The following is a 27,087-nucleotide window of genomic DNA, read 5'->3' as shown; positions in this document are numbered from 1 at the left end:
CTTCGAGAAGTCTCTAGAGCCAAATATGAGACCTCTGGGTTTTAGCCAAAAGTCCAGACCTCATATACTCTAAAACTCCACCTCTCTAAACAGAAGGATGTAACTGACCAAGATGGACATAAGCTAAGACAAAACCTAACATGTCCAAATGACCCTCTGGTATTTACCATCTTGACCAGTCAGTTAACCCTTTAGGCTAACTAAAGCATAGATGAAACAGACCAAATACAGATGTCCAGAAAAAGTGACTTAACCTTTAACCTAAAAATATGGCCTTCAGTTTGGACAGAGCTTTTAGTTCACGTTATACCAGTCATTTACCTTCAGGCAAACACAGAACACACCTGGAGATGAAAGACAGTTCTAAAGGTAAAAGTAGAGAATTTGAAGTGGATGATATACTAAACACAAAAGTAACCCTCAGGGTACATTACTTAACATATTAGGAGGCAGAAAATACACTACAGTGTTACCTTGGCGATGTGTAGGTGCTGCTGGTGACAGTGCATGGTGTTACCTTGGCGATGTGTAGGTGCTGCTGGTGACAGTGCACGGCGTTAGTGAAGTCTCCCATGGCGGTGTAGACAGCCCCCATGTTGCCGAGCTGCCGGGCCTCGGCCAGCTGACTCTGGGTCTGCCGGGCCAGAACAACACACTGCTTGTGACTGGCCAGAGCGTTGGGGAAGTCCCCGATGGACGTGTAGACGTGGCCCAGGCTGCTGAGGGCGTCGGACGCTGCCTACAGACACACACAGAGATGAGTTAGACACACACACACACATACACACACAGCCCTTTTTTCCTGTTCCCAATGTCATTAAATCATTTAGTAGAAGAGCTTTTGTGTTGAAAGCAGCAGCAGATTGGAACAACCTTCCTGCTAACATCAGATCCACTTCCTCGGGATCTTCTCATCTCATGGTGATCTCTTCCTGTTTCACTGAAGATGCATCTCTAATTGGTTGAACTGATACTAATCATTACATTACTGTCATTTCAGTCTCAGTGTCGGCCATTGTGGCCTTATTATGGTTGTTTTGTTTTGTCCCAATGTAGTTACATTAACTGTGGTTTGTCCTTTGTTTGTTCTATTGTTTTTGTCTTGTTTTTGTGTTTGTTTTGTTTGTTTATTTGTCTGTTTGTTTTTCTATATTGTCGAGAACATGTTTGTCTGATGAATCTATGTTTGTCTATATTTTACGGCATCCTGAGGGGATCGAACCTGTGATCGGCCAGGCAACCTCCGTCGTCACCCCGGGGGGCAAAACAAGCCCAATAAAGTACCTTTAGAGGTCTTTAGAGGTTTACCGTTACATTCTGTGTAGGAGATAAATGTTGGTCTCAGGGATGAACTCTAACACCTGGACACAAACCAACACATTTACATTAATACATTAATGTTTTACAAGATCAGTCTACATTACATTTAAAGCAGAACTCTGCAGGATTTGGGCTGTAATTATTGTGGCTCAGAGACACTGTGATGGTAGAGTGACCTATTATGAGGTGAATGGGGTCTAGGCCAATGCGCCCCCCCCCCCCCCCCCCCTGGCTGAAAACCGCAGATCAGTCCTCCGTCTCGGTGTCACAAATCTCGTCAATGGATAGAACTATCGCGAGAAACTGCCTTACGGCAGTACGAGATAAGAACGCAGATGACGTCATGCATGTCATGAATCGTGATTGGTTTGAGTTCGGAAAGTCGGAGGAAACCATGGTAACATGTTTGTACTGTTGAAGTTCGGCTTGTGGCTACACGGAGCTAATGCTAACAGACACACACACACACCATGGATCTTTTATAAGATAATGTAATACATCATGACACACACACACACGCCTTCGCGTTTTGGAACCTTTATTCATGTGTGTGTGTATGTCTGTGTCTTTGTGTCTTTGTCTGTGTGTGGCCGTATTAGCGTTAGCTCCGTGTTAGCATTAGCTCCCTGTTAGCGTTAGCTCCGTGTTAGCATTAGCTCCGTGCTTAGCAAACACCGCTCTCTACCTTTAGCAGTAAACACAAGCATGTGTAGGGAGGGGGTGGAGGAGGTGGTGGCGGCGAGTTTTTTTTTTTTTTTACGACAGTGACATGTGCCTCCCAGAAGTGTGGGGGAGCCCCGGAGAGGGAAAAAAAGAGAAACCAACAAAGGAGCGAGATATTTCCGGCCGACTTGCATAGTTCTGCTTTAAGTTAATTTAATCTAAATACAACAGAGGAACTTTGTTGTGACGTGCTTGTTTCTTCATGCACGTCAGCTCAGTCTGAGGTAAAGTGTCTGTTCACAGTGGAAGGAAAAGAAGAAGAAGTAGTAGTAGTAGTTTTCTCTTCAGTTCATCTACTGAAGGTCTGAGAAAAGAGCAGCTCAGGTCACTCAGAGTTTGTGTTGGCCAGCGGCTCGGTGTGTGTGTGTGTGTGTGTGTGTGTGTGTGTGTGTGTGTGTGTGTGTGTGTGTGTGTGTGTGTGTTGTTTCCTGCTCAGGAAACATGGCCGCCGCTGATAATGAGTCTAATCCGTGGAAACCAGCTGAGAGTGTTTCTGTGACGGGACGTCAATAAACCAGACACACACACACAAACACACACACACACACACACACACACACACACACACACACACACACACACACACACACACACACACACACACACGCACGCACACCTTGGTCTGAAATTAAAACATGAATTTGACCTTTCGCAGGACGATAATGAAATGTTTGAGTTACAGACGAAGACGTGAATTATTAACTCATTGAGTGCCGCGCTCCTTTCCAAAGTTTTAGTCAAGTGTACCGGCAATTTAGACCATTTTTGACTTTTTATGTAGAGCCACAGTGTATTCTATATTATTGCCACCAACACATACTGTGGCTCAATTGAAAGGTTTACCTTAATGCTTCAAGTGGCCACAAACCGTTTGTTTCTACGTGCCTCCGTTCCTGAGAAAAGTCAAGCTAAACATGGCTGGGTTTCACCAAAATCCCTCCTTTTTTTCTAGAAAAGGAGATAGAGCGTCTTTTATGAAAGGTGCTCTGTTTGTGTCTGTCGCTCTTCTCACACTCGCATTTCTGGATCAAAGGGCTCGTATAAGATAAATATATACAACAGTTGTTGTTCTATTCACAAAACCACCATCGGGGGCGGGGGGGGCGCCACTAAACAACAATAACACAGACGCACCGTGCCGTGTCACAGCTTCTCGCCGCGGAGCGTGAGGGTCAGTCGGCCACCGCGGCTCGGGAAGACCGGTCCCGCCGGTGGTCGCGGTCCTTCTGTGGTACGGGTCGGTGATGCCGGTCTGCTTTGGCCCAGAGACCATCAGATTTTACCGCGGGAGGACTTTGGGGAGGACACGGTGTTGCTCCAGATGAAGACCGGGCGGACTGTCGGCTGAGAGCTTCCTGGTTCAGCTCCGAGCAGCTGGAGCAGCTGGAGCAGCAGCGCGGGTGAGAGCAGAGCAGCAGCGGAGCAGCAGCTGCTGCATCTGCGCTGCATCCACATGCAGAACTCGTTTGCAGAAGCCGAGTTATGATAAAAACTTCCAGATCATGAGCTGTCATGTGACTTTGATCGTCATCTATTTCAGTTCTCCTCGTCGTAGAGTCCCCAAATTTACATATAATGTGTATTAAAGTGTCTATTTTCATAATTTAAAAAAAAAGCAAAAAACGAAAAATCTCGTTTTTGGCACTCAACGCATGGGAACGAAAAACGAGAAATTACGTGGTTGGCACTCAATGAGTTAAAGACACTGATCATCATGTTCTCCTCTATGTCCCACAATGCACTGCTCTGTGTGTGTGTGTGTGTGTGTGTGTGTGTGTGTGTGTGTGTGTGTGTGTGTGTGTGTGTGTGTGTGTGTGTGTGTGTGTGTGTGTGTGTGTGTGTGTGTGTGTGTGTGTGTTGTTAAATTAATCTTAGAGTCCGCCTTCAATTTCCAGAGCAGGAGATAAAAACCAGAACAATTATAATGAGAAAACTCATTAAATCAAAGAAATTAAATTGGACATGAGAATAAACACACACACACACACACACACACACACACACACACACACACACACACACACACACACACACACACACACACACACACACACGTTGGTGTGTTTCTCCACAGCGACGTCGTCAGAACCTGTTGAAGCCTGAAACCGGTTCAGTCTGGATTATGATCAATAGTTTTTATGTAAATGTAAAGTTTTAATTCACATCATTCATTCATTCATGTCCTTTAGTTCCGTTTATTTCTTTAATATTTCAACCTTTAGTGAATTCTTTGTGTTTCCAGTGAAGCTGTTGAACACAACTCTGATGTTTTCTAACCAACATCAACACCTTTTATTTCTAGTGAAAGATTTTCTGAACAGATGTTTGAGCTGTGGTATATCATCCAGATGCAGCTGTTAACATCTGTTTAACCATTTCAACATCAGTGGATCCATTTAACCGTCAGAAATTTACTATTTAGAGGATTTTGAACCAGTTTTCACCTTCGTCTGGTGTCAGACATGATGTCATGTTTATATATAATATCATTAATATGAGATTTATATCTGATAACTGGACCTATATATAATATATATTTATATAAACCTATATATATAACTGGACCAGATGCAGATGAATCAGTGATGAGGAGGTGAAACACACACACACACACTGATCCCTCTCCCACAGAGTGACGAGTGTAAACACAGAAAATCCAGTCGACGCGTCTCAGTGGCAGGAAAGAGATTTAATACATGACTGCGTGTGTGTGTGTGTGTGTGTGTGTGTGTGTACAGTGTGTGTGTACAGTGTGTGTGTACAGTGTGTGTGTGTGTGTGTGTGTGTACAGTGTGTGTGTACAGTGTGTGTGTGTGTGTGTGTGTGTGTGTGTGTGTGTGTGTGTGTGTGTGTGTGTGTGTGTGTGTGTGTGTGTGTGTGTGTGTGTGTGTGTGTGTGTGTGTGTGTGTGTGTGTGTGTGTGTGTGTGTCCAGTGCACCGGCCAGACCAGTGTTTGATTTCCCTGAAGGACAACATGTTTCTCCTGCAGCAGAAAACACAGAGACTCTGAGCTGACGACTCGGTGGTGTGTGTCTGTGTTTACAGAGATAAATACACACTGTGTACTATAGATATATATACACACACTGTATACTACGGCTTTGACATCGAACTTTGTTTTTCGAATATAAGTCAAATATTTAAAAAAAAAGATAGGCTATTAGAAGGAATATGTGGCAGCTGATCAGCATCTCATTAACATATCATTAACATCTCATTAGCATCTCATTAAAATCTCATTAGCATCGATCAGCTGGAGCTCCTCTACTGATGACATCATCATGTCGTAGTGCTGACGCCGCTTCACACCACGGATCTAATATAATACATCAATATAATACATCATGGTTCACACTTCTACACTTCTACACTGAGAAACAAAAGGCTGCGATGTGACGACCACGGAGAGAGAAGATCAACCACTTTCTGTTGATACCAGATGAAAGGGCAGCGTTGTAAAGTGGAGATAGGTGGAGTCTCAGACCTCCTCCTCTGTTCAGGGTTAGGGTTTCTCTACTTTTACATAGACATAGATGGCTTCTTTTACTCCTCTTTCAACCATCTGTAAGATAAACTAAGCTAAGCTAAGCTAACCTTTTAACCTCCCGTTGTCAGACATGAAACTACTGGTCACTGAGTCCTTCTGTATCAAAGAGAAACAACAGCAACAACTTGTTGTTGCTGTGTTGTTGTGTTGTTGTGTTGTCGTGTTGACGTCTCAGTCTCTGGATCAGATCATAAACTTATTGATTATTGATTTACTCTGGTAAATATCAGCTCTCTGCAGACGGCAAACACACACACACACAAATACACAAACACACACAAACACACACACAGACAAACACACACACACACACACACACACACACAGATACACAGACACACACACACAGGAGGAGATATGGATTTGTGTTGACGACCGTGTTCAGGTCGTGTTTGGCTGTTTACCTGTGGAGGAGGTTCAATAACTGTTGGTCAACACACACACACACACAGATAAACACACACACACACACACACACACACACACACACACACACACACACACACACACACACACACACACACACACACACACAGATAAACACACACACACACACACACACACACACACACACACACACACACAGATAAACACACAGATACACACAGATAAACACACACAGATAAACACACAGATACACACAGATAAACACACACAGATAAACACACAGATACACACAGACACACACCACCCGTCTGTCTGGGTTCGATCCAGAGCTTCTGTGCAGAGAGAACGTCCAACACTTTAACTGTGTGTCAAAGAAAACACACACACAGAAACACACAAACGCACTAAAACTGTGTGTGTTTCTCACCTTCATCCGTCTCAGTGACAGATGTTCAATCAGCCAGGGACACACTCTGCTATTACTGACTGTGTGTGTGTGTGTGTGTGTGTGTGTCTCAGATGTAATAAAGCTGAACATAACAACATGTTATTGAGTTAAACAGAGTGAGATCCAATCAGCTGCTCACCTGTCACTGTACAGGTTATTAAACCATTCATGTTCCTGTTGGATTAGATTATCTGATTCTGAACACAACACGCTCCGTAACCTGTAATCTGTTGTAGGGCTGAAACGATTCCTCGAGTAATTCGAGTACCTCGATTACAAAAAATGGTCCGAGGATTTTTTTTCTGCCTCGAGGAATCGTTAATTTAATTGTAGTTCAAGCGGCCGCACGGACTACTTTCAATGTGGCACAACGTGCGCCGTAACGTAACCTAAGAACGTAACCGTGCGGGCCCCCCTCCGCGGCGAGGCGATGCCCGCGATGACCGGGGGGGCTGGGGGGACGGTGGCGACAACACAGCAGGACAAGGAACTATCCATGGTTAGGCTACTTGACCCACCAAAGTCTCTTGAAATATCAAACAAAGAAAAGGACTATGGACTGTGGAAGGTTGAATGGCCAAAAATACAGAAGTTATCATGACGTGAACCATATGTTGCGGTGTGTAAAAAAAAAAAAAAAGACCGTTGATTCGGTAGAAACCCGGCTTAACGGGCGGGGGCGGGGGGAGACCGGGGAAGAAAGGAGGAGGAGGAGGAGGAAGCGGACGTACGGGTGTTTGACTGAGGGAGCGGGAAAATATAATAATATAATAATAATATCTTGAAAGTAATTTTATTTTATTTATTTTTATTTGTGTTTTATTTATTCTTATTTATGTTAGCAGTTGCCTCTTTGGTAATGTTTCAAGACCAGAAAATACTTGCTTGTGAATTTAAGAAATAAAAACAGTTGATTCTAAAAAAAGGAAACCAATTGGTCATTCATTATTAAAGCAGAAGTGAGCGATCCGGTCGTTTTGGCTAATGCTGCGTTCCAGGCAGGCTTTTGAAACCGTAAATTACAGCTTCAAGTCACAACTTACGACTTTGTAGCGTTCCAGGCAACCCACTCGTGTTTCTCCGACCTGTTTTACCTGTGAAAGTCACTATAACGGCCACTCGTAACTTCTGACCCGTGAACTCGTACCAGATCGAACTGGTACCACTTCACAGGTCGGAAAAACACGAGTTACGGGCTGCCTTGAACGCACCATAACAGTCCTCGTCCCTACGTCACCACATTCACGGCGCATCCCTTGGCTGCACACACAGCCCTGCATGCCGTTCTCTCTCCTCATTGGATAAAAACTGTAGGATACGATAAATGTTTTCTCCTGGGCTCAGAGCAGAGCAGAGTGACTGACAGACCCGTGTTTCAGACCAAACACTCTATAGAAGTGATTGTTGTCGGAAGATACAACTATTTAAGACTTAGATTAACACAAATATATCGCTTACTTCTGCTTTAAGTGAAATATGTTATTTTCTCTTGTGTATTCATAATTGCTCTTTAACCAAGCATAAATACGTTTTATCCGATTACTCGATTAATCGATGTAATTTTCAGTAGAGTACTCGATTACTAAAATATTCGATAGCTGCAGCCCTAATCTGTTGTTAATGACGGTTAAGACGACACAAACACACGTCGTAACATCGTAACAGTTGTGTAACGTTTTCCACCGCTCTGTTTATTGATGTTTCACCGGCTTCGTTGTAAACAGATGCACATGGAGGAGAGGAGGTAACCACAACAGACTGTCTCAGTTCCCCTTTAAACTGACACATGAAAACCTCATTTTCACTCATTTTATATAGAATTTAACTGTAAATATGTAAATATAACGATTATTGACGATACATTATTACAGCTGCACACATTACTGACACACACACACACACACACACACACACACACACACACACAGTCTAATGAGCTACAAACCTTTATTAGGTTCATTGACTTGTTCTGTCAGATTTAACTCTGGTGTCTCTGAACCGGAGAAGCTGGAAACAACTGATCAATCAGTCTGAGAGGAAACAGCAAGAAGTGTGTGTGTGTGTGTGTGTGTGTGTGTGTGTGTGTGTGTGTGTGTGTGTGTGTGTGTGTGTGTGTGTGTGTCAGAGTGAAGAGATTAAATCAAATATTAAACCCAGACAGATGTAAGTGGATGTGCCATGACACAATGTTGTATTCACTGAAACACAAGTTGGCAGAGGAGTTAAGAAAACAACACACACACACACACACACACACACACATACAACACTCACACACACACACACACACACACACACACACACATGGCAGCAGTTAAAGGAAGGTAAACACACACAGAAACAGGCTGACAGCTCCACTCTGACACATGAAGGGGCCAAAGTCTAAAAGTCTAAAAGTCTGAGACAGAATCTAATGAACCACACAGAGAGAGTCCAGAGTGTGTGTGTGTGTGTTAGTTAGTGTTTGTAATGATTGTGTAATCTTACAATCTGTGTAAATATATATTTGTTGGATCAAATCTGATTATACTGAAATTATACACATTAAGTTATAAAGCAGCAGAATCTGAATATTTAAAGGGACATTGTGTAGGAATTCCTCCATCTAGCGTTGTGGTTGTATATTTTTCATGCTGCATTCAGGTGAAATTGGGCAGACGGCAGACGGACATAAACAAGCCTCTATGTAAACAAGTGGTCCGTCAGCACGAGGCAAAACAATACACGTGACAACATGTTGTCATGGCGATGTGGTATTGTTTTACCGTCTTTCTCTGGACTTCTGCGACTAAAATGACATCTGGTTTGTTAGCGACGGCCGTCTGCCCGACTGCAGGTGAATGCAGCATCAGTGTAACGCTCCATTCCTCCTCACTGCGTTACCACGGTGACTTTTCAGGACTTCCTGTCACTTTGTGATGTCACAACTAAGCCCCGCCCCCTCACCACCACCTGGACCCAAACATCCATCCAACAACAACAACGTGCAGGATTTTTAGTTTCTCTGAGTGTTTTATTCTGAAATCTGCTCTGCTTTTATTGGATCAGTTTATAAAACAGTCGGCCAATCAGAAGAGAGGCTCAGATCCTCCTCCTCTCTTCTGATTGGCCGACACCGACCTGTTGTTACTATAGAGCTGCAGAGAGAAGCTGAGAGAGGAGATGGAAAACTACACTGAGATGGTTTTTAGATCTCCTCATGGATCAACCCTTCAAAATAAAAGAGTAGAATATATAGACCTTCAAAATAAAAGACAGCTTTGATTTAGTTTTATGATAAAACTTCAAACATGGCGTCCGTACCAACGTGGCGTCTGTAGTTTTAGTAGTTTTAGTTCGGCGTGCGTACCTCTCTGTCCTTGAGCTTCATGGCGAGGACCAGCTGGTTCCTGTGATTGGCCAGAGCTTCTCTGTAGCTGCCTTTGGAGAAGTGGGCGGAGCCGAGGTTGCCGTGGGCACGGCACTCACCTGACTGGTCACCTGTTGGAGCGGAGAAACACCACGAGACCTTCACTGACCATGGTTACATCCACACGCTTTTAAACAATACAGAATTAAAACTTCCTTATGTTAAACGTCATGAATATGGATAAAAAGTTAATATGGTCAGATTTTCTCTTGATCGATACAAAGTTAGGCTACTGCAACAGATTCTGATGGAAACTGTTCTTTGTCTGATAAATGTGAGTTGTGAAAGAAGTTGTTAAAGAAGCCATTTTTGTAAAAGTAGAAAAACCTTCCCTCAACCGGGGAGGAGGTCTGAGACACCACCTATCCCCAATTTACAATGCTGCCCTTTCATCCCTTCCCAGGAGACTCAACAATCTAGCCTCAAAGAACAACTACTGTTCACAAGTGGCAAGTGACTCCAACGACTGTCGCTAGAACACAATAGTGCACTAACGAAGTCGAAACCAACTTCCCACCAACGACTGTCACTCCAACGACTGTCGTTGGCACTTGGAGCACAAAAGGGAACCAGTGACATCATCACCCTTGTGAAACGCCCACACAAGAGGTTAAATAGTGAGTCTCCACACCAGATAGTTGGACCAGTCCCAGCCTGGTCAGCTGCTACATGAACTGATGAAGCCTCTTGGATGAGAGGTGAAACGTCTTCCTAGACAAATACTACGCTACCCTGTTGGTGCAGAGGCAGTTTGAAAGACAGCCTTCATCCCGCCCCCTGGATTGAGCCGAGGTCTACCGCTCGTTGACACACTAGACATGTTCATGATGTAGTCTGGATGGTCAGGCTAGTAATCTGAAGGTTTTCAGTTTAATGTCTCCTGTTTTGCGGTAGTTGTGTCTGTCCCCGCGTCGCCACGGCAGCGATGAATGGGAGCGGATTGAAGTTCTGTGGCTTTGAGGGATGGAAACAGCCTAAGCAGCAGAACTTCAATCCGCTCCCATTCATCGCTGCCGTGGCGACGCGGGGACAGACACAACTACCGCAAAACAGGAGACATTAAACTGAAAACCTTCAGATTCCTTCTGTTAGACCTAAAATGTTAGGAACATACAGCCTGAGGTGAATTTGCCTGGAATTGTCCTTTACTGTAAGTCTCTGCTCCTCTGTGTCTCTAACCCTCCACCTGGCCATGTGCATTTGTTTACAACGAAGCCGGTGAGAAATCAATTTGGATTTAAAGGTCTGAGATGGACACGCACTTGAACCGGCGTTATTCACATTCATATTTTTAGATAGATAGATGATAGATAAATACTTTATTAATCCCGAAGGAAATTCATCTGTCAGCTGCTCCAAACGTTTTATTGATCTTCAGATAATAATAATAATAATAATAAAGTTTATTTATATAGCACCTTACAACATCGGACAGATGATCAAAGTGCTTTACAGAAAAGAAATAACATTTCAGGTGACAAATGGCATGGAAAAAACACAACAAGAAAACACAACAATAAAATACATATCAAAAGATAAAAGTTAATCAATATTAAAAGCCAGTTTAAACAAATGAGTTTTAAGACGTGCTTTAAAAAGTGCCAAGTCATCAATAAAATATAATTCAGGGGGTAGGGAGTTCCACAGTTTTGGTGCCGCTATTGAAAAGGCCCGATCCCCCCACTGTTTGCAATTAGAGAAGGGGACCTCTAACAGGGGCTGTTCTGAGGACCGGAGGGCTCTACAGTGTCGTCTAAGTTTTAAACAATCGGACAGATACTCTGGAGCAAGACCGTGAATAGCTTTAAAAACAAATAATAACAGTTTAAAAGTGATTCTAAATTTAACCGGGAGCCAATGTAGTGAACAGAGAACGGGAGTGATGTGACTGTAACGGGAGGTGTTGGTTAGGAGGCGTGCTGTAGCATTTTGTACCAGTTGGAGGCGGGAGAGAGATGATTGCTTAATGCCAAAGTACAGGGAATTGCAATAATCTAACCTAGAACTGATAAAAGCATGTATAGCCGTTTCAAGATCGTTCCTGCTGAGGAATGGTTTAACTTTACTTAAAAGGCGCAGTTGAAAGAAACTTAGCTTCACTACTGAGTCAATCTGCTGATCGAAACATAGGCCAGGGTCTAAAATAACTCCCAGGTTTCTTACAGCAGGTTTAAAAAGAGAGGCAACGGAAGAGGAAACACAGTTACTGATCACATTTTCGCAAACATCAGAGGTACCAAAAACAATACATTCCATTTTTGACTGGTTCAAGTGCAGAAAATTTTTTGTCAACCACAGGTTAATATCTTCTAGGCAATTGAGGAGGGATTTTAGAGCAGCTGGAGCATTTGGGATGATTGGGAGGTAAACCTGAATGTCATCAGCATAACAATGAAAATGAAGATTATGCGTTGATATGATCTTTCCAAGAGGCAGTAGATAGAGGGTGAAAAGAAGGGGGCCGAGAATGGAACCCTGTGGGACCCCACATGAGAGGGGGGCACAGGAGGATGAGAGGTCTCCAATCATAACGGAGAAAGACCTGTTTTTGAGGTAAGAGGAAAACCATTTAAGAACTGGACCCTGAATGCCCACGTGATTGGACAGACGGGAGATGAGAATAGAGTGGTCTACTGTATCGAATGCTGCTGTGAGGTCTAGGAGGACTAGTATCATGGGGGTTTTATTGTCAGCTGAAAGGAGGATATCATTGTGGATTTTAAGTAGAGCCGACTCAGTGCTATGGCGGGATCTAAAACCAGATTGAAATTTTTCGAAGATGGCATTTTTTTCCAGAAAAGATTGTAACTGAATAAAAACAACCTTCTCTAAGACCTTAGATAAAAAAGACAGATGAGAAACGGGCCTAAAATTAGATAAAACTGAGGGATCCAGGTGAGATTTCTTGAGAAGTGGTCTGACCAGGGCATGTTTAAAAAGATCTGGGACAGTACCTGAGCTAAGGCACATGTTGATAAAAACAAGGAGGTAAGGTCCGACAGTATTAAAAACCTCTTTCAGCACCTTAGCGGGAACAATGTCTGAGGGACAGGTGGTTGCCTTTAGCTTTTGCACGATCTCAGAAAGGAGGGAGAGGGAAACAGGCTCAAAATTATTAAGAACAGCAGTTGGGTGCACAGAGGCAGAATTCAGCCTATTATCTGCGACGTTGGTGTTAGCAGTAATCTTTCCCCTAACAGAAACGATTTTGTCAACAAAGAATTTTAAAAACTCTTCACAAGTTGCTGTTGAAGCATCTAGAGGGCTACTAGTGGATGGATTAATGACAGAGTTTATTGTACTAAATAATACCCTTGGACGATTGCTGCTCGTAGAGATGAGTCTGGACAGATAAAGAGATTTTGCATCTCTCATAGCTCTCTGATAAGTAGCTAACTTGTCCCTCCAGATACCCAGCAAAATGGGAGATTTGTGCTTCTTCCATTTCCGTTCTGCCAATCTACAGTCTTGCCTAAGAGCGCGAGTGTAATCATTCAGCCAAGGATCAGCCCTGGACTTTGAGGATTTTATCCTTAGAGGAGCTACAGAGTCAAGAATTGAAGTGCAAGTAGAGTGGAAGGAGGAGATGAAACAGTCAGGTGAGGCAGGATAACACAGGTTGTCTAAGGTAGTGGGATCACTATTTTGAAATGCTGATGCAAAATCACTGGCAGTGGAAGAGGTGATAATCGATGGACAAGTGGAAACATGGCTCCTTCTCCTCCTACCTAAGGTCTTGGTGACCTCCAGGTCCTGCTGCATGTAGGCCAGGCTCTTCTCCGTGTTGCCTAGCGACCAGTAGGCGGAGCTCAGCGCGGAGAAGACCGAGCCGCGCAGCTTCAGCGAGCAGGTGCCGATCTTAAGCCCCGCCTCCAGCACCACCACCGAGGCGCCATGGTAACCGTGAGTCAGCAGCTCCTGGCCAATCACAGACACCACCACGAAGGGACTCTTGTCCAGGTTCATCTTCTGCAGCTGCTGATAGGTCGGCTCCAAGGAGTCTGGGGAAGGAGATAAGGAGACAAGGAGACAAGGGAAGGAGACAGAGTTGTTTTAGAGGGAAATTCAGAGAGGGACCCGTGTGCAGGGACGAGGGCGCTGCCGTAGCTCAGCTCATCCACACCAGAAGTCACGACCGGAAGTTGCTTTTCTTCGTGTATATTATTTCTGTTATTCTAAGACCCCCCCCCCCCCCCCTCTCTCTCTGGCCTGTCTAGCCTCTACCTGCTCTTTTTACTAAACTTAACCAACTCCTTTCTTCATTGCCTAAACCCAACCAAAGCACCCACCAAAGACATTTCATTTTTCTCTCTCCTGGTCTGCTGTCAGCAGGAGCGGCGCGGCTGGGCAACTGGTAGTTGTTAGCCGTTAGCAGCGTTTTTTAATAACTTAATAAACGATGCATGCAAAAAAATATTTAGTTAGCTCAATCATGTTGTAACTTAGATATCCGCTGGAAAAATTTTTTTTATCATGGACCATTTGAGTTACTGAGTTATTTCTTTTATCTACATAGAAATGATACACACGAAGAAGAGCAACTTCCGGTATGGATGTCCCTGCATACGGGTACTCTTGGAAATTCATGCAAAACCGCTGCTGCGTGTTGCCTTCAGGGACAGTTTTTCATCAAGCAGTCTCTGAATTCAACATGGCAGCCTCAGAGATTTCAAAATAAAACAGGATCGGCAGCGTTTCCAAACGACAGTTTTAAAATTGAAACATATTAGTCAGGATTAAACCTGAGATTAATGAAACCAGAAACTTTGAGAGGCTAATGTTGGAGCTGTAGGTTAATATCTTACTATCTCATATCTATTATCTAATATCTAATATCGGAGCTATAGGTTAATATTTAATATCTACTATCTAATGTTGGAGCTGTAGGTTAAAATCTATTATCTCATATCTACTTTCTACTATCAAACATTGGAGCTGTAGGTTAATATCTTTTATCTACTATCTAATGTTGTGCTGTAGGTGAAACTGTCTGTGAAGCTGCAGACGGTGAAACAGCAGCTGTATGTTGAGATGTTGCAGGACACAGAGACACAAACGGTGAATGAAGGACAATGAGACAAAGTGCATCATGTATTCTCAGCACGTCTCCACACATATTCAGTTTGATTTCAGAGTTGAAATGTTTCCGTCCTTCATGCCAGCCCATGTTGCTTAACTCGACATAATGGAAAACAACTGCAGCCTTGATGCCGATCTGAAGCCGTAAAATAACTTAACGACGCTGCTTCGTTGGCATGGAGACGGAGCGTGCAGCGTTGCACCATGGCTAAGTCGTTTCTGGAGAATTAGAGCTAATGTGACGTCCTGAGGGGGGGTCGGTGAGGTCGACCGTGACCTCTGACCTCTGGTTTCACCTTCTTCACCTTCGTCTGCAGCTTCGACTCAGATTTACTCACTACAGGCTCGTGCACTGACCATTTTTTTTTAGATTTTGGGCTGTTTTGCTTCCTTATCACGTCTTCTTTCAGACTAGAGGAAAGAAATGGTAGAAAATCCACATATAAGTTTTTATTTTACTTCATTTAGTCTCTGTTTCGTCAGTAGATTTCTCCTAAACTCGTTGTAAAACTCTCTCTCCTGAACAATGATGTAGACTCCAAGTAACATTGACATTAACAATCTATGTAATTTTACAGTCCAAGGGATATTCCGGTGTAAGTTTAACCCATGGTCCAACACACCGTAACACTGAGTTAGACCCTCAATGATGAAGTCTGCTAACCGCTAGCTTCTCTAGTTGTAGCAACTTTAGCAAAGACTGCACCATAACAAACAACAACAGATCCACTATCCACCGATCAAAAAGCCACTTACAGCCACAAATAGCATAGAGTCCAGGCACTGACAACACACGTCCGAGGCCGACTGGCAGCACAAACATCTGGTTTCAGCACAAACATCTGGTTTCAGCGGCCACCGACAGCACAAACATCTGGTTTCAGCACAAACATCTGGTTTCAGCGGCCACCGACAGCAGAAACATCTGGTTTCAGCAGAAACATCTGGTTTCAGCAGCCGACTGGCAGCACAAACATCTGGTTTCAGCACAAACATCTGGTTTCAGCACAATCATCTGGTTTCAGCACAAACATCTGGTTTCAGCAGCCAACTGGCAGGACAAACATCTGGTTTCAGCACAAACACCTGGTTTCAGCAGCCAACTGGCAGCACAAACATCTGGTTTCAGCACAAACATCTGGTTTCAGCAACCAACTGGCAGCACAAACACCTGGTTTCAGCACAAACACCTGGTTTCAGCAGCCAACTGGCAGCACAAACATCTGGTTTCAGCACAAACATCTGGTTTCAGCAGCCAACTGGCAGCACAAACACCTGGTTTCAGCACAAACATCTGGTTTCAGCACAAACATCTGGTTTCAGCACAAACATCTGGTTTCAGCACAATCATCTGGTTTCAGCGCAAACATCTGGTTTCAGCGCAAACATCTGGTTTCAGTACAAACATCTGGTTTCAGCACAAACATCTGGTTTCAGCGGCCACCGACAGGCAGTGACCACCACACTGACCACTTGATTCCCCCAGGTCCTATCTGTGATGTCTGCTTGTTGTAGCCATGGTTACAGGTAGTGAGCTGTTGTAGCCATGGTTACAGGTAGTCAGCTGTTGTAGCCATGGTTACAGGTAGTCAGCTGTTGTAGCCATGGTTACAGGTAGTCAGCTGTTGTAGCCATGGTTACAGGTAGTCAGCTGGCGTGGAGGCGATGACCGAGTGAAGTAGAGTCCCGCAGCTCAAGGATGAATGTGTGTGTATTACTCCATAGAATGCAGCTAAGTTCCTATGTATCTTCATCAGTTTATAAAAGTTATTATCGAGTGTTCACAGGGAAATGAACGGAGAGAATCACGTAAACAAGCGCGAGATTAGATGCAACGTCACACGTGCGACCGACACCGTTCGTTGCCGGAAGAGACTGTCTGTAATTTAGTGAAGGAAACATCACGGACACGGCTGAGTTTATGGAGTTTGAGAACAACAACGACTGGTTTCATTTCGATGGGCGCTACTATCAGTTTGAGACCGAGTTTACTGAAGACGAGCTGAAGGAAATGGAGGAGGGAAGTCAAAGAGTGGTCAGTGTGGTGGTCACTGCCTGTTGGTGGCCGCTGAAACCAGATGTTTGTGCTGTCGGTGGCCGCAGAAACCAGATGATTGTGCTGAAACCAGATGTTTGTGCTGTCGGTGGCCGCAGAAACCAGATGATTGTGCTGAAACCACATGTTTGTGCTGAAACCAGATGTTTGTGCTGTCGGTGGCCGCAGAAACCAGATGATTGTGCTGAAACCACATGTTTGTGCTGAAACCAGATGTTTGTGCTGTCGGTGGCCGCAGAAACCAGATGGTTGTGTTGAAACCAGATGTTTGTGCTGCCAGTCGGCTGCTGATACCAGATATCTGTGCTGAAACCAGATGTCTGTGCTGAAACCAGATGTCTGTGCTGAAACCAGATGTTTGTGCTGAAACCAGATGATTGTGCTGAAACCAGATGTTTGTGCTGAAACCAGATGTTTGTGCTGTCGGTGGCCGCTGAAACCAGATGTCTGTGCTGAAACCAGATGTTTGTGCTGAAACCAGATGTTTGTGCTGAAACCAGATGTTTGGGCTGAAACCAGATGTCTGTGCTGAAACCAGATGTTTGTGCTGAAACCAGATGTTTGTGCTGAAACCGGATGTTTGTGCTGAAACCGGATGTTTGTGCTGCCAGTCGGCCTCGGACGTGTGTTGTCAGTGCCTGGACTCTGTGCTGGACACAGAAAGTTGCTGCATAGCGTATAACTGGAGGAGAGTGGGTGAGTTGTTTTCATCTCTGTTCAATAGAAACCAGGCTAAGCTAACAGATGTTTGATGCCTCGTATTATGGGATGGGACCCTGTTTGTACTGTTGATGATGTTTGGTGCTGTTCTGAGCATTATTTGTGGCTGTATGTGGCTTTTTGATCGGTGGCTAGTGGATCCGTATACTGCGCTGTTTGTTATGGTGCGGTCATTGCTAACGCACCATAAGACACCAAACCTTCCAGTTTGATCCCTTTCTATATTCTGAAGGTTTTTACAGAGGGGATTGTTGATATATCATTCACAGCCTCATTTATACAACATTTTATTACTAAAAACATGGAGTCATTAGATGTTTTAGGGCTGGTGACAGTATTTTCTCATTTACAGAGTGATAAAAAGAGATATCCACAATCCTCCTCTGTAAAAACTAAAGACTCTAATATGTCAACAAGATAAAACAAAGCAGCTTTATCCATTGTTCAGATTTCTGTTATGGAAATATATGCAAATTAGCGCATATTTAATCAGATATTGCCTCATTTACATATTTAAACATAAAATTTGACAAAACTTGCAATACAAAAAATAACTGTCTTAATGTGAGTGATGAACTTGGGAAGTTTCATGGTGAAATCTGTTCTCCTGTAGTGTCTTGTATGTAATATGGTCCTGGCTCAGTGTGGAGGTTTCACAGCATCAGTGGGATTCAGACCTGCGACAGAAGGAGTCTGAGTCTGAAGTTAAACGGTCGAGGACGGTCTCACCGCTCTGCTGAGCTGCTGCAGCCTCATGCTGCCTCACAACCTGTCACCGCTTCACACCGGTTCACACCGGTTCACACCGGTTCACACCAAACGTCACCGAGCCAAACCTTCACAATAAAGCTCCACAGTTTCCTCTTCTACCGCCTTTTATTTTGAAGGGCTGATCCATGAGGAGATGTAAAAACCTTCTCAGTGTAGTTTTCTATCTCCTCTCTCAAACATCTACCTTTATTCTGAAATAAATAAAACCACGCTATGAGATAATAACACAACGTTACCACACAGAGTTGTTTTAGAGGGAAATACAGAGACTGTTGATGAAAAACTGTCCCTGAAGGCAACGTGCATCAGTGGTTTTACATGTATTTCCCTCTAAAACAACTCTGTGTGGTAACGTTGTGTTATTATCTCATAGCGTGGTGAATGTGCAGCTCACAACACCAGAGCGTTGTGGAGTTGTTGGATTGTGTATTTGATGAGTTTGATGAGGGAAACCAAGAAATCCCATAATGAGCCTCCGTAGCGTAGCTCTGAGCAGCTCACGGCTCTGCTCCGCCGTTCGAACGAACCTACTGCTATGACTATAGGGATTATGGCAATGGGCCAATTTGACTAAATGTTGAACTATCCCTTTAACACAAATGCCTACCTCTATAATGTATTTATTATCTCTGTACATATTAAACAGTGGTGGTGACCCCGTGGTTAAGGTCAGGGTGGATGTGTCTCGGTGTCTTCAGTCTCTAAGTGGAGGATATTTTTAGGGGGATTTGCAGCTTTGAGGCTTTGGCCGTATATAAACAGATGAAATACGTCCTAACTCACAAACTTTCAGCTCTGTCCCTTCTCCTCAGTCACTCTGTAACTTTAGAAGGGAAGAAATAACTCAGGTTTTACACATGAGCTGGATTAATGAGCTGTAAATTCAGTCCACCACACTGGGAGGGTTTCTGCTGCAGCCAGACTTTAAAGAAGAAGAGGAAGATGTTTCTGTGTTAGATAATCCTGTTTTATTTCTATATGCTTGTGTAACGGATGTGCACTCACTCACCCATAAAGGACTTAGGACGTGCTAACCAACCTGCCAAGCGGTTGTCAACCAGGACCAGGACTGTGTCTGTCAGAAAGCTCCCTGGTAGAGGAGGAGGAGGTGCTGCTGCTCCTCGTTTCCACTTTCTGCTTCTTTATGTTTCTCTTTCATCTGATTTTACTTGTTTTATTCATTTTAGACGTTTCACTGTCTTTATGCTTCTCTGTCTGTGTTTCTGTGTCTTCATGTTCCTTTCTGTTTCTCTCTGTTTATCTCTCTCTCTGCCCCCCCAGAGGAAACTCTCTGAATAAAACAACACAAGCAAAGTGAAACTTCACATTTCTACATCTCACTCTGCTGCAGACTCTGGTTGTTGCTGACTTTGTTCCTGTGTGTGTATGTCTGTGTGTCTGAAGTCTGGGAAATGTGCATTAAAAGAAATTCTAATCCTGTGTGTTTCCATCTACAGACTTTGCCCCCCCCCCCCCCCCCCCCCCCCCCCCCGGACGGACTGACGGTCTGATTTCAACACATTAGTGCGATTAAGCGCATATGTTTATTACCGTCACAACGCAACCTGCCCGTGTGTGTGTGTGTGTGTGTGTGTGTGTGTGTGAGAGAGAGAGACTTTATTAATGGTAAACTCTGGATGCGCTGGTTGATAAGTTTGGTTTTTACTGAGGAGGAACTATGAAGAAGTGCAGTAACATCATTATGAAGGTGTGTGGGGGCTTTTATTTTGCCGTGGCGGTGCAGAAACCCTGTTGTTGTCTGGTGAGTGAACTGCAACACAGGAGCAGACGGGGTGAACGTGGCTACGTCACTTAATTCACATACAGTTGTTTCCATCCCATTGAATCAACCAACACCGGCCGTAGCAGCGTATTTCAGTTTGTGTGAATCAGGGGTTTTTAATTCGAATCACAGCGTTTCCATCATCATTTTCTGATGTGATACATCTAGATGATCTAAACAGCTGATGGAATCACACCTATTGTGTGTCTGTGTGTGTCTCAGTGTGTCTGTGTGTGTCTGTGTGTGTCTCAGTGTGTGTGTGTGTGTCTCTAACCTCTAAGCGGTGACATCATAGCAGCCTCCACCATCCCCACCAGCAGCTGCAGACTCTTCGGGTCCTGAGCCAGACCAGAGGAGAAGGCTGCCAGAGCGTCGGCATGACGACCAAGGTACTGCAGCGCTACGCCCTGACGAAAGTAGGCCTGAGGACAGAGGACAGAGGAGAGAGGACATGAGTGGACATCAGAGGACATCAGGACATGAGGACATGAGGACAGAGGGTTAGTGTGTGAAAAACTCTGGTTTCAGGAGCCACCACTGTGTTCTGTGTGGATGAAACTAAAGAACAAAGCAGAGAAACACACGGTTTCATAAGGACGACTAGAGAGTGAACAAGGATGTAGCATCATGCAGAGCCGAGAGAAAGGTGAAGGAGGAGAAAGGTCCTTTTCTTCTTCATTCAATTTATATAGCGCTTTTCAATGACCCAAAGACGCTTCCATTCATACACATTCACACCGGTGGTGGTAAACTACGTGTGTAGGGGAACTGACGGAAGCCAAACGGCCCCTCTGACCACCACCATGATCATTCATACGCATTCACACAAGGCAAGGTGGGTGAGGTGTCTTGCCCAAGGACACTACGACAGCGACTGGGACAGAGCGGGATTCGAACCGCCGACCCTCCGATCATTGGACGACCCGCTCTACTGCCTGAGCCACTGCCGCAGAAAGGTGGAGGAGGAGAAAGGTGGGGTAGTGATGTTAGGTAATGACCAGTGGTGTGACGTTGGACATGGAGCAGCGCTGCACGACGGACATGGAGCTGTTAGCTGTCGGTATTCAGCCGTATCGTATCACATCCCTGTCAACTTCTACACACCATAATATCACAGCTGCAGACTTCACATCACATCACTCATCCTCATAGCAACCATGTCTGCCACACACACACACACACACACACACACACACCTACACACACACACACACACACACACACACACACACACACACACACACACACACACACACACACACACACCCCAGTAATCCGTCCTGCCAGTGAATGGATGGAGACAAAGAGCAGAGTAATCAGATTACACGGCAGCTTCATTCAGACAGAGGGGGGGAGGAGGGGGGGGGTGAACACGGAGATAAATGATGAGTCATTACAGGAGCCAAAGTCAGAGCATCCCTCTGTCGTCATGGAGACAGGGTCAGAGGTCAGAGGTCAGGAGGAGGAAGCTGAGCAACTGGTTTCAGTGTTTACAGCTGGTTTAAAGGGATAGTTCAACATTTAGTCAGATTGGCCCATCACCATAATCCCTATAGTCATAGCAGTAGGTTTGTTACCTTTAATTGTCGGTGCAAGCTGTGGGGATTTCTTGGTTCAAGTGTCCTGACTGATCAACAGCAGCAGATCCAGGGTCAGTCAGACAGACAATAACAGTTAATATGACTGTAACATTAACATGTTTCTGGTGTGTTCCTGTTGCCAGGCGACCAGGATGAGGAGGGACGGCAGCTCGACCTCTGACCCCCCCGTCCAGACCGGGCCGGTTGCCACGGCGACAGATGGACGCCCCACCTGTCCTCCTACCTCAGCTCAGCACCGCCGTGTGTGTGTGTGTGTGTGTGTGTGTGTGTGTGTGTGTGTGTGTGTGTGTGTGTGTGAGTGTGTGTGTGTGTGTGTGTGTGTGTGTGTGTGAGTGTGTGTGTGTGTGTGTGTGTGTGTGTGTGTGTGTCTGTCTGTGTGTGTGTGTGTGTGTCAGACAGGAAGTGACAGCAGGAAGAGTCTGACTCCTCCACCTCCTGCTACACACACACACACACACACACACACAGTCTGTCTCCATGGTGACCTGCAGCATCTCACAAACATCAGAGACTCGTCTCCGCGACGACGGCTGCTGCTGCCGTTGCCGTGGCGCCAGGTGTAGCGGCTGACAGGTGTCAGACTCAGGATGCTGCTGCCACACCAAGGGTTAGATAGAAACACATGTAGTATTATATATATATATATAATACTACATTATGTGGAGTTGGAGCTTTTAAAACCCAACGTGTCCAACAGGAGGAAGATTTAACAGATGTAACATCCAGTCACAAGAAGCACCAGCAGCTCAGAGAGGAGAGAGGAGACAGGACTGGAGATGAGGTTTATACACACTTAGAGTATACATATATATACAGTATAACTGTAGTTGATGCAGACAGACAGAAACAGGCAAGGACATTTTATTTGTGTAGCCGCTCTGAGTTCATATTGAAGCTGAAACAACAACAGAAGATGTTTCCTGAGTTGTTCTCTGTTTCCACACTGACAGCAGCTGCAGAGCTGTGGACCCTCTGGGCCACCGTAGCAGAGAGCTGGAGAACAGCTTCATTTAAGAGACAAGACGACATGTACTGTATACACAATAGTCCCAACACTGACTGTATATGTGTTTATGTGTATATGTGTTTGTAGAGAGAGGTGTTAGAGGTGTGAGAGGTGATGTGGCAGCAGCAGCAGATTGACTCTGATGAACAGATGCTTCAATTACTGCTGCTAACTCTCAGTAATGGAGAACAGATGGCAGCACTAGAGACATGGGGGGGGGGTAGAGAGAGGTAGAGAGGTAGAGAGGGTCAGATAGAAGAGACATGATGGAGATTCAGAGAATCTGCCTCAAAACACTGAGATGAAGATTCACTATAGATACTATCTACAGAGAGAGGAGGAGGAGGAGGAGGAGGAGAGAGGAGCATCCTAACCATTGACATCGGTGATGTGAGGACATGTTGCTCTATAGTGGACTCGGTATAAACCCAGTGTAAACTCAGTGTAAACTCAGTATAAAGGAGTTGTGGTACCAGTTGTTAGGGTTAGGCTTCAGAATAAAGACTGTTGTACTGAGTGAAGCTAGTGGACTCAGTATAAACCGGTATAAAGGAGTTCTGGTATCTGTGATGTGAGGACATGTTGCCCTAGTGGACTCAGTATAAACTCAGTATAAACTGGTATAAAGGAGTTGTGCTGAGCTGTTTGTGTGAGATGATTATTTACGAGGCTGAGCGAGGTCATTAAACGCACCGCGCTGCTCTGAGACGATTCTGGAGAATTAATGTTCTTCATTATCACTGAACCATGATCAGACCTGAGAGTCTAAACCAGCAGCATCTCTACACACACATCTTCCAACATCACCACTGCTCCACCGTTTATTTTAGTGCAGAAATCATCCCAACAAGGACAAAGTGTTAGTTTCTCTCTGTGATGGGATAGTAATGTCTTTCTGGGATGTTTCAGAGTTAATCTGTGATGGGATAGTAATGTCTTTCTGGGATGTTTCAGAGTTAATCTGTGATGGGATAGTAATGTCTTTCTGGGATGTTTCAGAGTTAATCTGTGATGGGATAGTAATGTCTTTCTGGGATGTTTCAGAGTTAATCTGTGATGGGATAGTAATGTCTTTCTGGGATGTTTCAGAGTTAATCTGTGATGGGATAGCAATGTCTTTCTGGGATGTTTCAGAGTTAAAAAGACAAAGTTTCTACTGTTTCTACTCTACACTATATGAGTTCAGTGGTGTCTCTAAGGATTCCAGTCATGTACCAGAGATATCTGATTGTTGTGGTTGAAAGAATTGCCCCCATGGGTTAGCGTTGTGGATATCCCTAGCGCCGGGTAGCCATGGTAACCTGCATCCAACACTGGGTGACCATCAGGACAACGATTTAGGGTCAAAAATGGCTGGAATTCTCCTTTAAGTTAATGTTATTAAAACGAATATAATCCAGATCTTTGCCCTCATCAGTACAGTGAACTCCATGGTTGAACCCCACAGAGTAGAACAAGGACACACACACACACACACACACACACACACACACACACACACACACACACACACACACACACACACACACACACACACACACACACACACACACACACACACACACACACACACACACACACACACATCTTAATCTGCATGAATATTTATTCTCTGGGACTCTGAGATGTAATTGAGTTGGAGCGGCCGTAACCAGCGTTTCCACTGGGACCGATAAAGATGTTACACACCAGCTGTGTGTGTGTCTGTCTAGGTGTGTGTGTCTGAGTGTGCACCAGATGCAGGGTCGTGGCGTCAGATGTTGAGGGAGCTGAGCCGAGGTTGTGTGTCAGTGAAGGTTCTCAGTCACGCAGGTCGTCTTGTTGTAAAAAGCAACTGGACTTCTCATCTTGTTCAGTTCTGAGAAAGTAAAGTTTCTGTGTGAGTTTCAGAGAGGATGCTGGGAAAAGAAAACATCCATCATCCTCATCATCATCATCCTCATCATCATCATCATCATCATCATCATCACCATCCTCCTCCTGTGTGCAGCTTCTCCAGAGGCAGAGCTGTTTCCTCCTCCAGCGTCAGGGTTTAGGGTTTAGGGGTTTAGGGGTTGGACTCTCAGACTCTGGCTGTATTCGAAACCGCATACTATACTGCTGGTACGTACTGATTTGGCCAAAATGTAGTATGTAGTATGCAGTATGGGAACAAAAGCAAAATCTGCAGTATGTGAAAAGTTCCCGGATGTCGTACTGATTCGGGAAATATCTCCAGTATGCATCTGACCAGTCCACATTGCGTACTGTATCCCACAATGCAATGCTCCCCTGACGTCCTAACTTAACCAGAGCGTAACCAAAGACGGTAGTGTAGCCGTGTACCGTAACTATAGTTTAATAAAATAAAACGTACTGCAGACTGATGTGTTGATAGTAAAACATGTATTTGTTGATGTAAATGTGGTGGTTTGTGTCCGTAGGCTCCAGAGCCCCGAGGCAGCGCTGCTCTTCTGTCCAATACACACAGGAAGCTTCACTTTACATTCACACTAACTAATGCTACTGATACAGGTGCTGCCCTTTCATCCCTTCCCAGAGATTCAACAATCTAGCCTCAAAGAACAACAACTGTTCACAAGTGGCAAGTGACTCCAACGACTGTCGTTATAACAACATGGGGCACTAACGAAGTCGAAACCAACTTTCCATCAAAGACAGTCCTTTAAACGACTGTCGTTATAACAACATAGGGCACTAACGAAGTCGAAACCAACTTTCCATCAAAGACAGTCATTTAAACGACTGTCGTTGGCACTTGGAGCACAAAAGGGAACCAGTGACATCATCACCCTTGTGAACGCCCACACAAGAGGTTAAATAGTGAGTCTCCACACCAGATAGTTGGACCAGTCCCAGCCTGGTCAGCTGCTACATGAACTGATGAAGCCTCTTGGATGAAGGTGAAACGTCTTCCTAGACAAATAACTAAGTCCAGTTGCTTTCGATTTAACCTCCTTTGAGATACAGCTGTTAGATTTCATCACTGAGACCAACATTTATCTCCTAAAAATACTTTAACCAGCCGGTGGTAAACCTCTAGAAACCTGCGGGTAAGTTAATTAGCGATGGTTTTCTCCCCCGGGATGAGGACGGAGGTTGGCCGGCCGAGCAGCTCTGCAGACCGGCTGCTGTCTCAAACTTCTAAACAGCCGTCGTTTGGATCAACTGGCCGTATATTTGGGTCTAAACAGTTACTTTCTCTCATGAAAACATATTAAAACTTAATAAAGTTACATAATAACAGCGCTAGAGCGGGAAATAAAACAGCTTTTAGCCTATGTTACAGCTACCGCTACCGGTTGCTGTGAAATGCATTCTGGGAAACTTTTATACTGCATACTGTGGTGATAACGGTGTCGGTCTGCTGAAGTAGCAGCCTGAATACTACATTCAGTATGCAGTATACAGTACATATAACGCAGTATGCAGTAGGCAGTACGGTAGTATGCGGTTTCGAGAACAGCCTCTCTGTGTCTCCATCTCTTCTCTCTTCAGGGTCAAAGAGCTGGAGGCCTCGATGAACAGGAAGGAGCTCTCTGTTTAGGGTCAGACCCTCAGGTCAAAGAGCTGGAGGCCTCGGTCGGAGCAGGAAGCTGCATGTGTAAATAAGAATGAGTTCTTAACTGCTTGTCTGGGTAAATAAAGGTTCAATAAAACATTTTTTAAAAAGGAAGCAGCGTGGTGTTTCTAGATCTGCCTTTGAACATGACACATGGAGGTCGATGAGCAGCTGCAGCTCACACCTCCTCCTCTTCATCCTCCTCCTCTTCCTCCTCCTCTTCATCCTCAGCTCTTAAAGAGTCAGAGCGGCTCACTTCACCTCAGCTGTTCCTCCTCCCACCTCTTCCATCCTAAATACAAACAACAACTCACCACCAGTCATGTTTTAGCTCCGAGCGCATTTCATCACGGTGGAAGAGAGTGTGTGTGTGTGTGTGTGTGTGTGTGTGTGTGTGTGTGTGTGTGTGTGTGTGTGTGTGTGTGTGTGTGTGTGTGTGTGTGTGTGTGTGTGTTTGAGACATTTAACCTTGGCCTGAACGCTGAATTACTCTGAAGCCAGAGCTCTAAATTAAAGAAAGCATTTTCTCTGTCACACACACACACACACACACACACACACACACACACACACACACAGACCCAGTTAACCTCTACACACTCTGGTTTATTCCCTCGTTGACCAAAACCAATTCCCTCCTCTCCTCTTCTCTCTGGACTTCATCTGACGCTGCAG

At 44.7% G+C, this 27,087-nt stretch overlaps 1 protein-coding gene across 1 annotated transcript in view; it reads right to left on the bottom strand.

The window, feature by feature from the left end:
* Positions 1 to 27,087, bottom strand: part of ttc28 (tetratricopeptide repeat domain 28) — a 120,208-nt gene that overhangs the window by 47,520 nt on the left and 45,601 nt on the right. Inside the window, exons 3-6 of the mRNA XM_083983931.1 lie at positions 20,518 to 20,665; positions 13,563 to 13,835; positions 9,775 to 9,905; positions 518 to 739 (exon numbers count right to left, since the gene is read on the bottom strand). Coding sequence (XP_083840057.1) covers positions 518 to 739; positions 9,775 to 9,905; positions 13,563 to 13,835; positions 20,518 to 20,665 — 774 coding nt within the window. The remainder of the gene's footprint in view (positions 1 to 517; positions 740 to 9,774; positions 9,906 to 13,562; positions 13,836 to 20,517; positions 20,666 to 27,087) is intronic.

Source organism: Trachurus trachurus (assembly GCF_905171665.1).
Source record: "Trachurus trachurus genome assembly, chromosome: 12".
Taxonomy (NCBI): domain Eukaryota; kingdom Metazoa; phylum Chordata; class Actinopteri; order Carangiformes; family Carangidae; genus Trachurus; species Trachurus trachurus.
The sequence above is the reverse complement of the archived record's forward strand: the minus strand, read 5'-3'. Positions and strand labels throughout refer to the sequence as shown.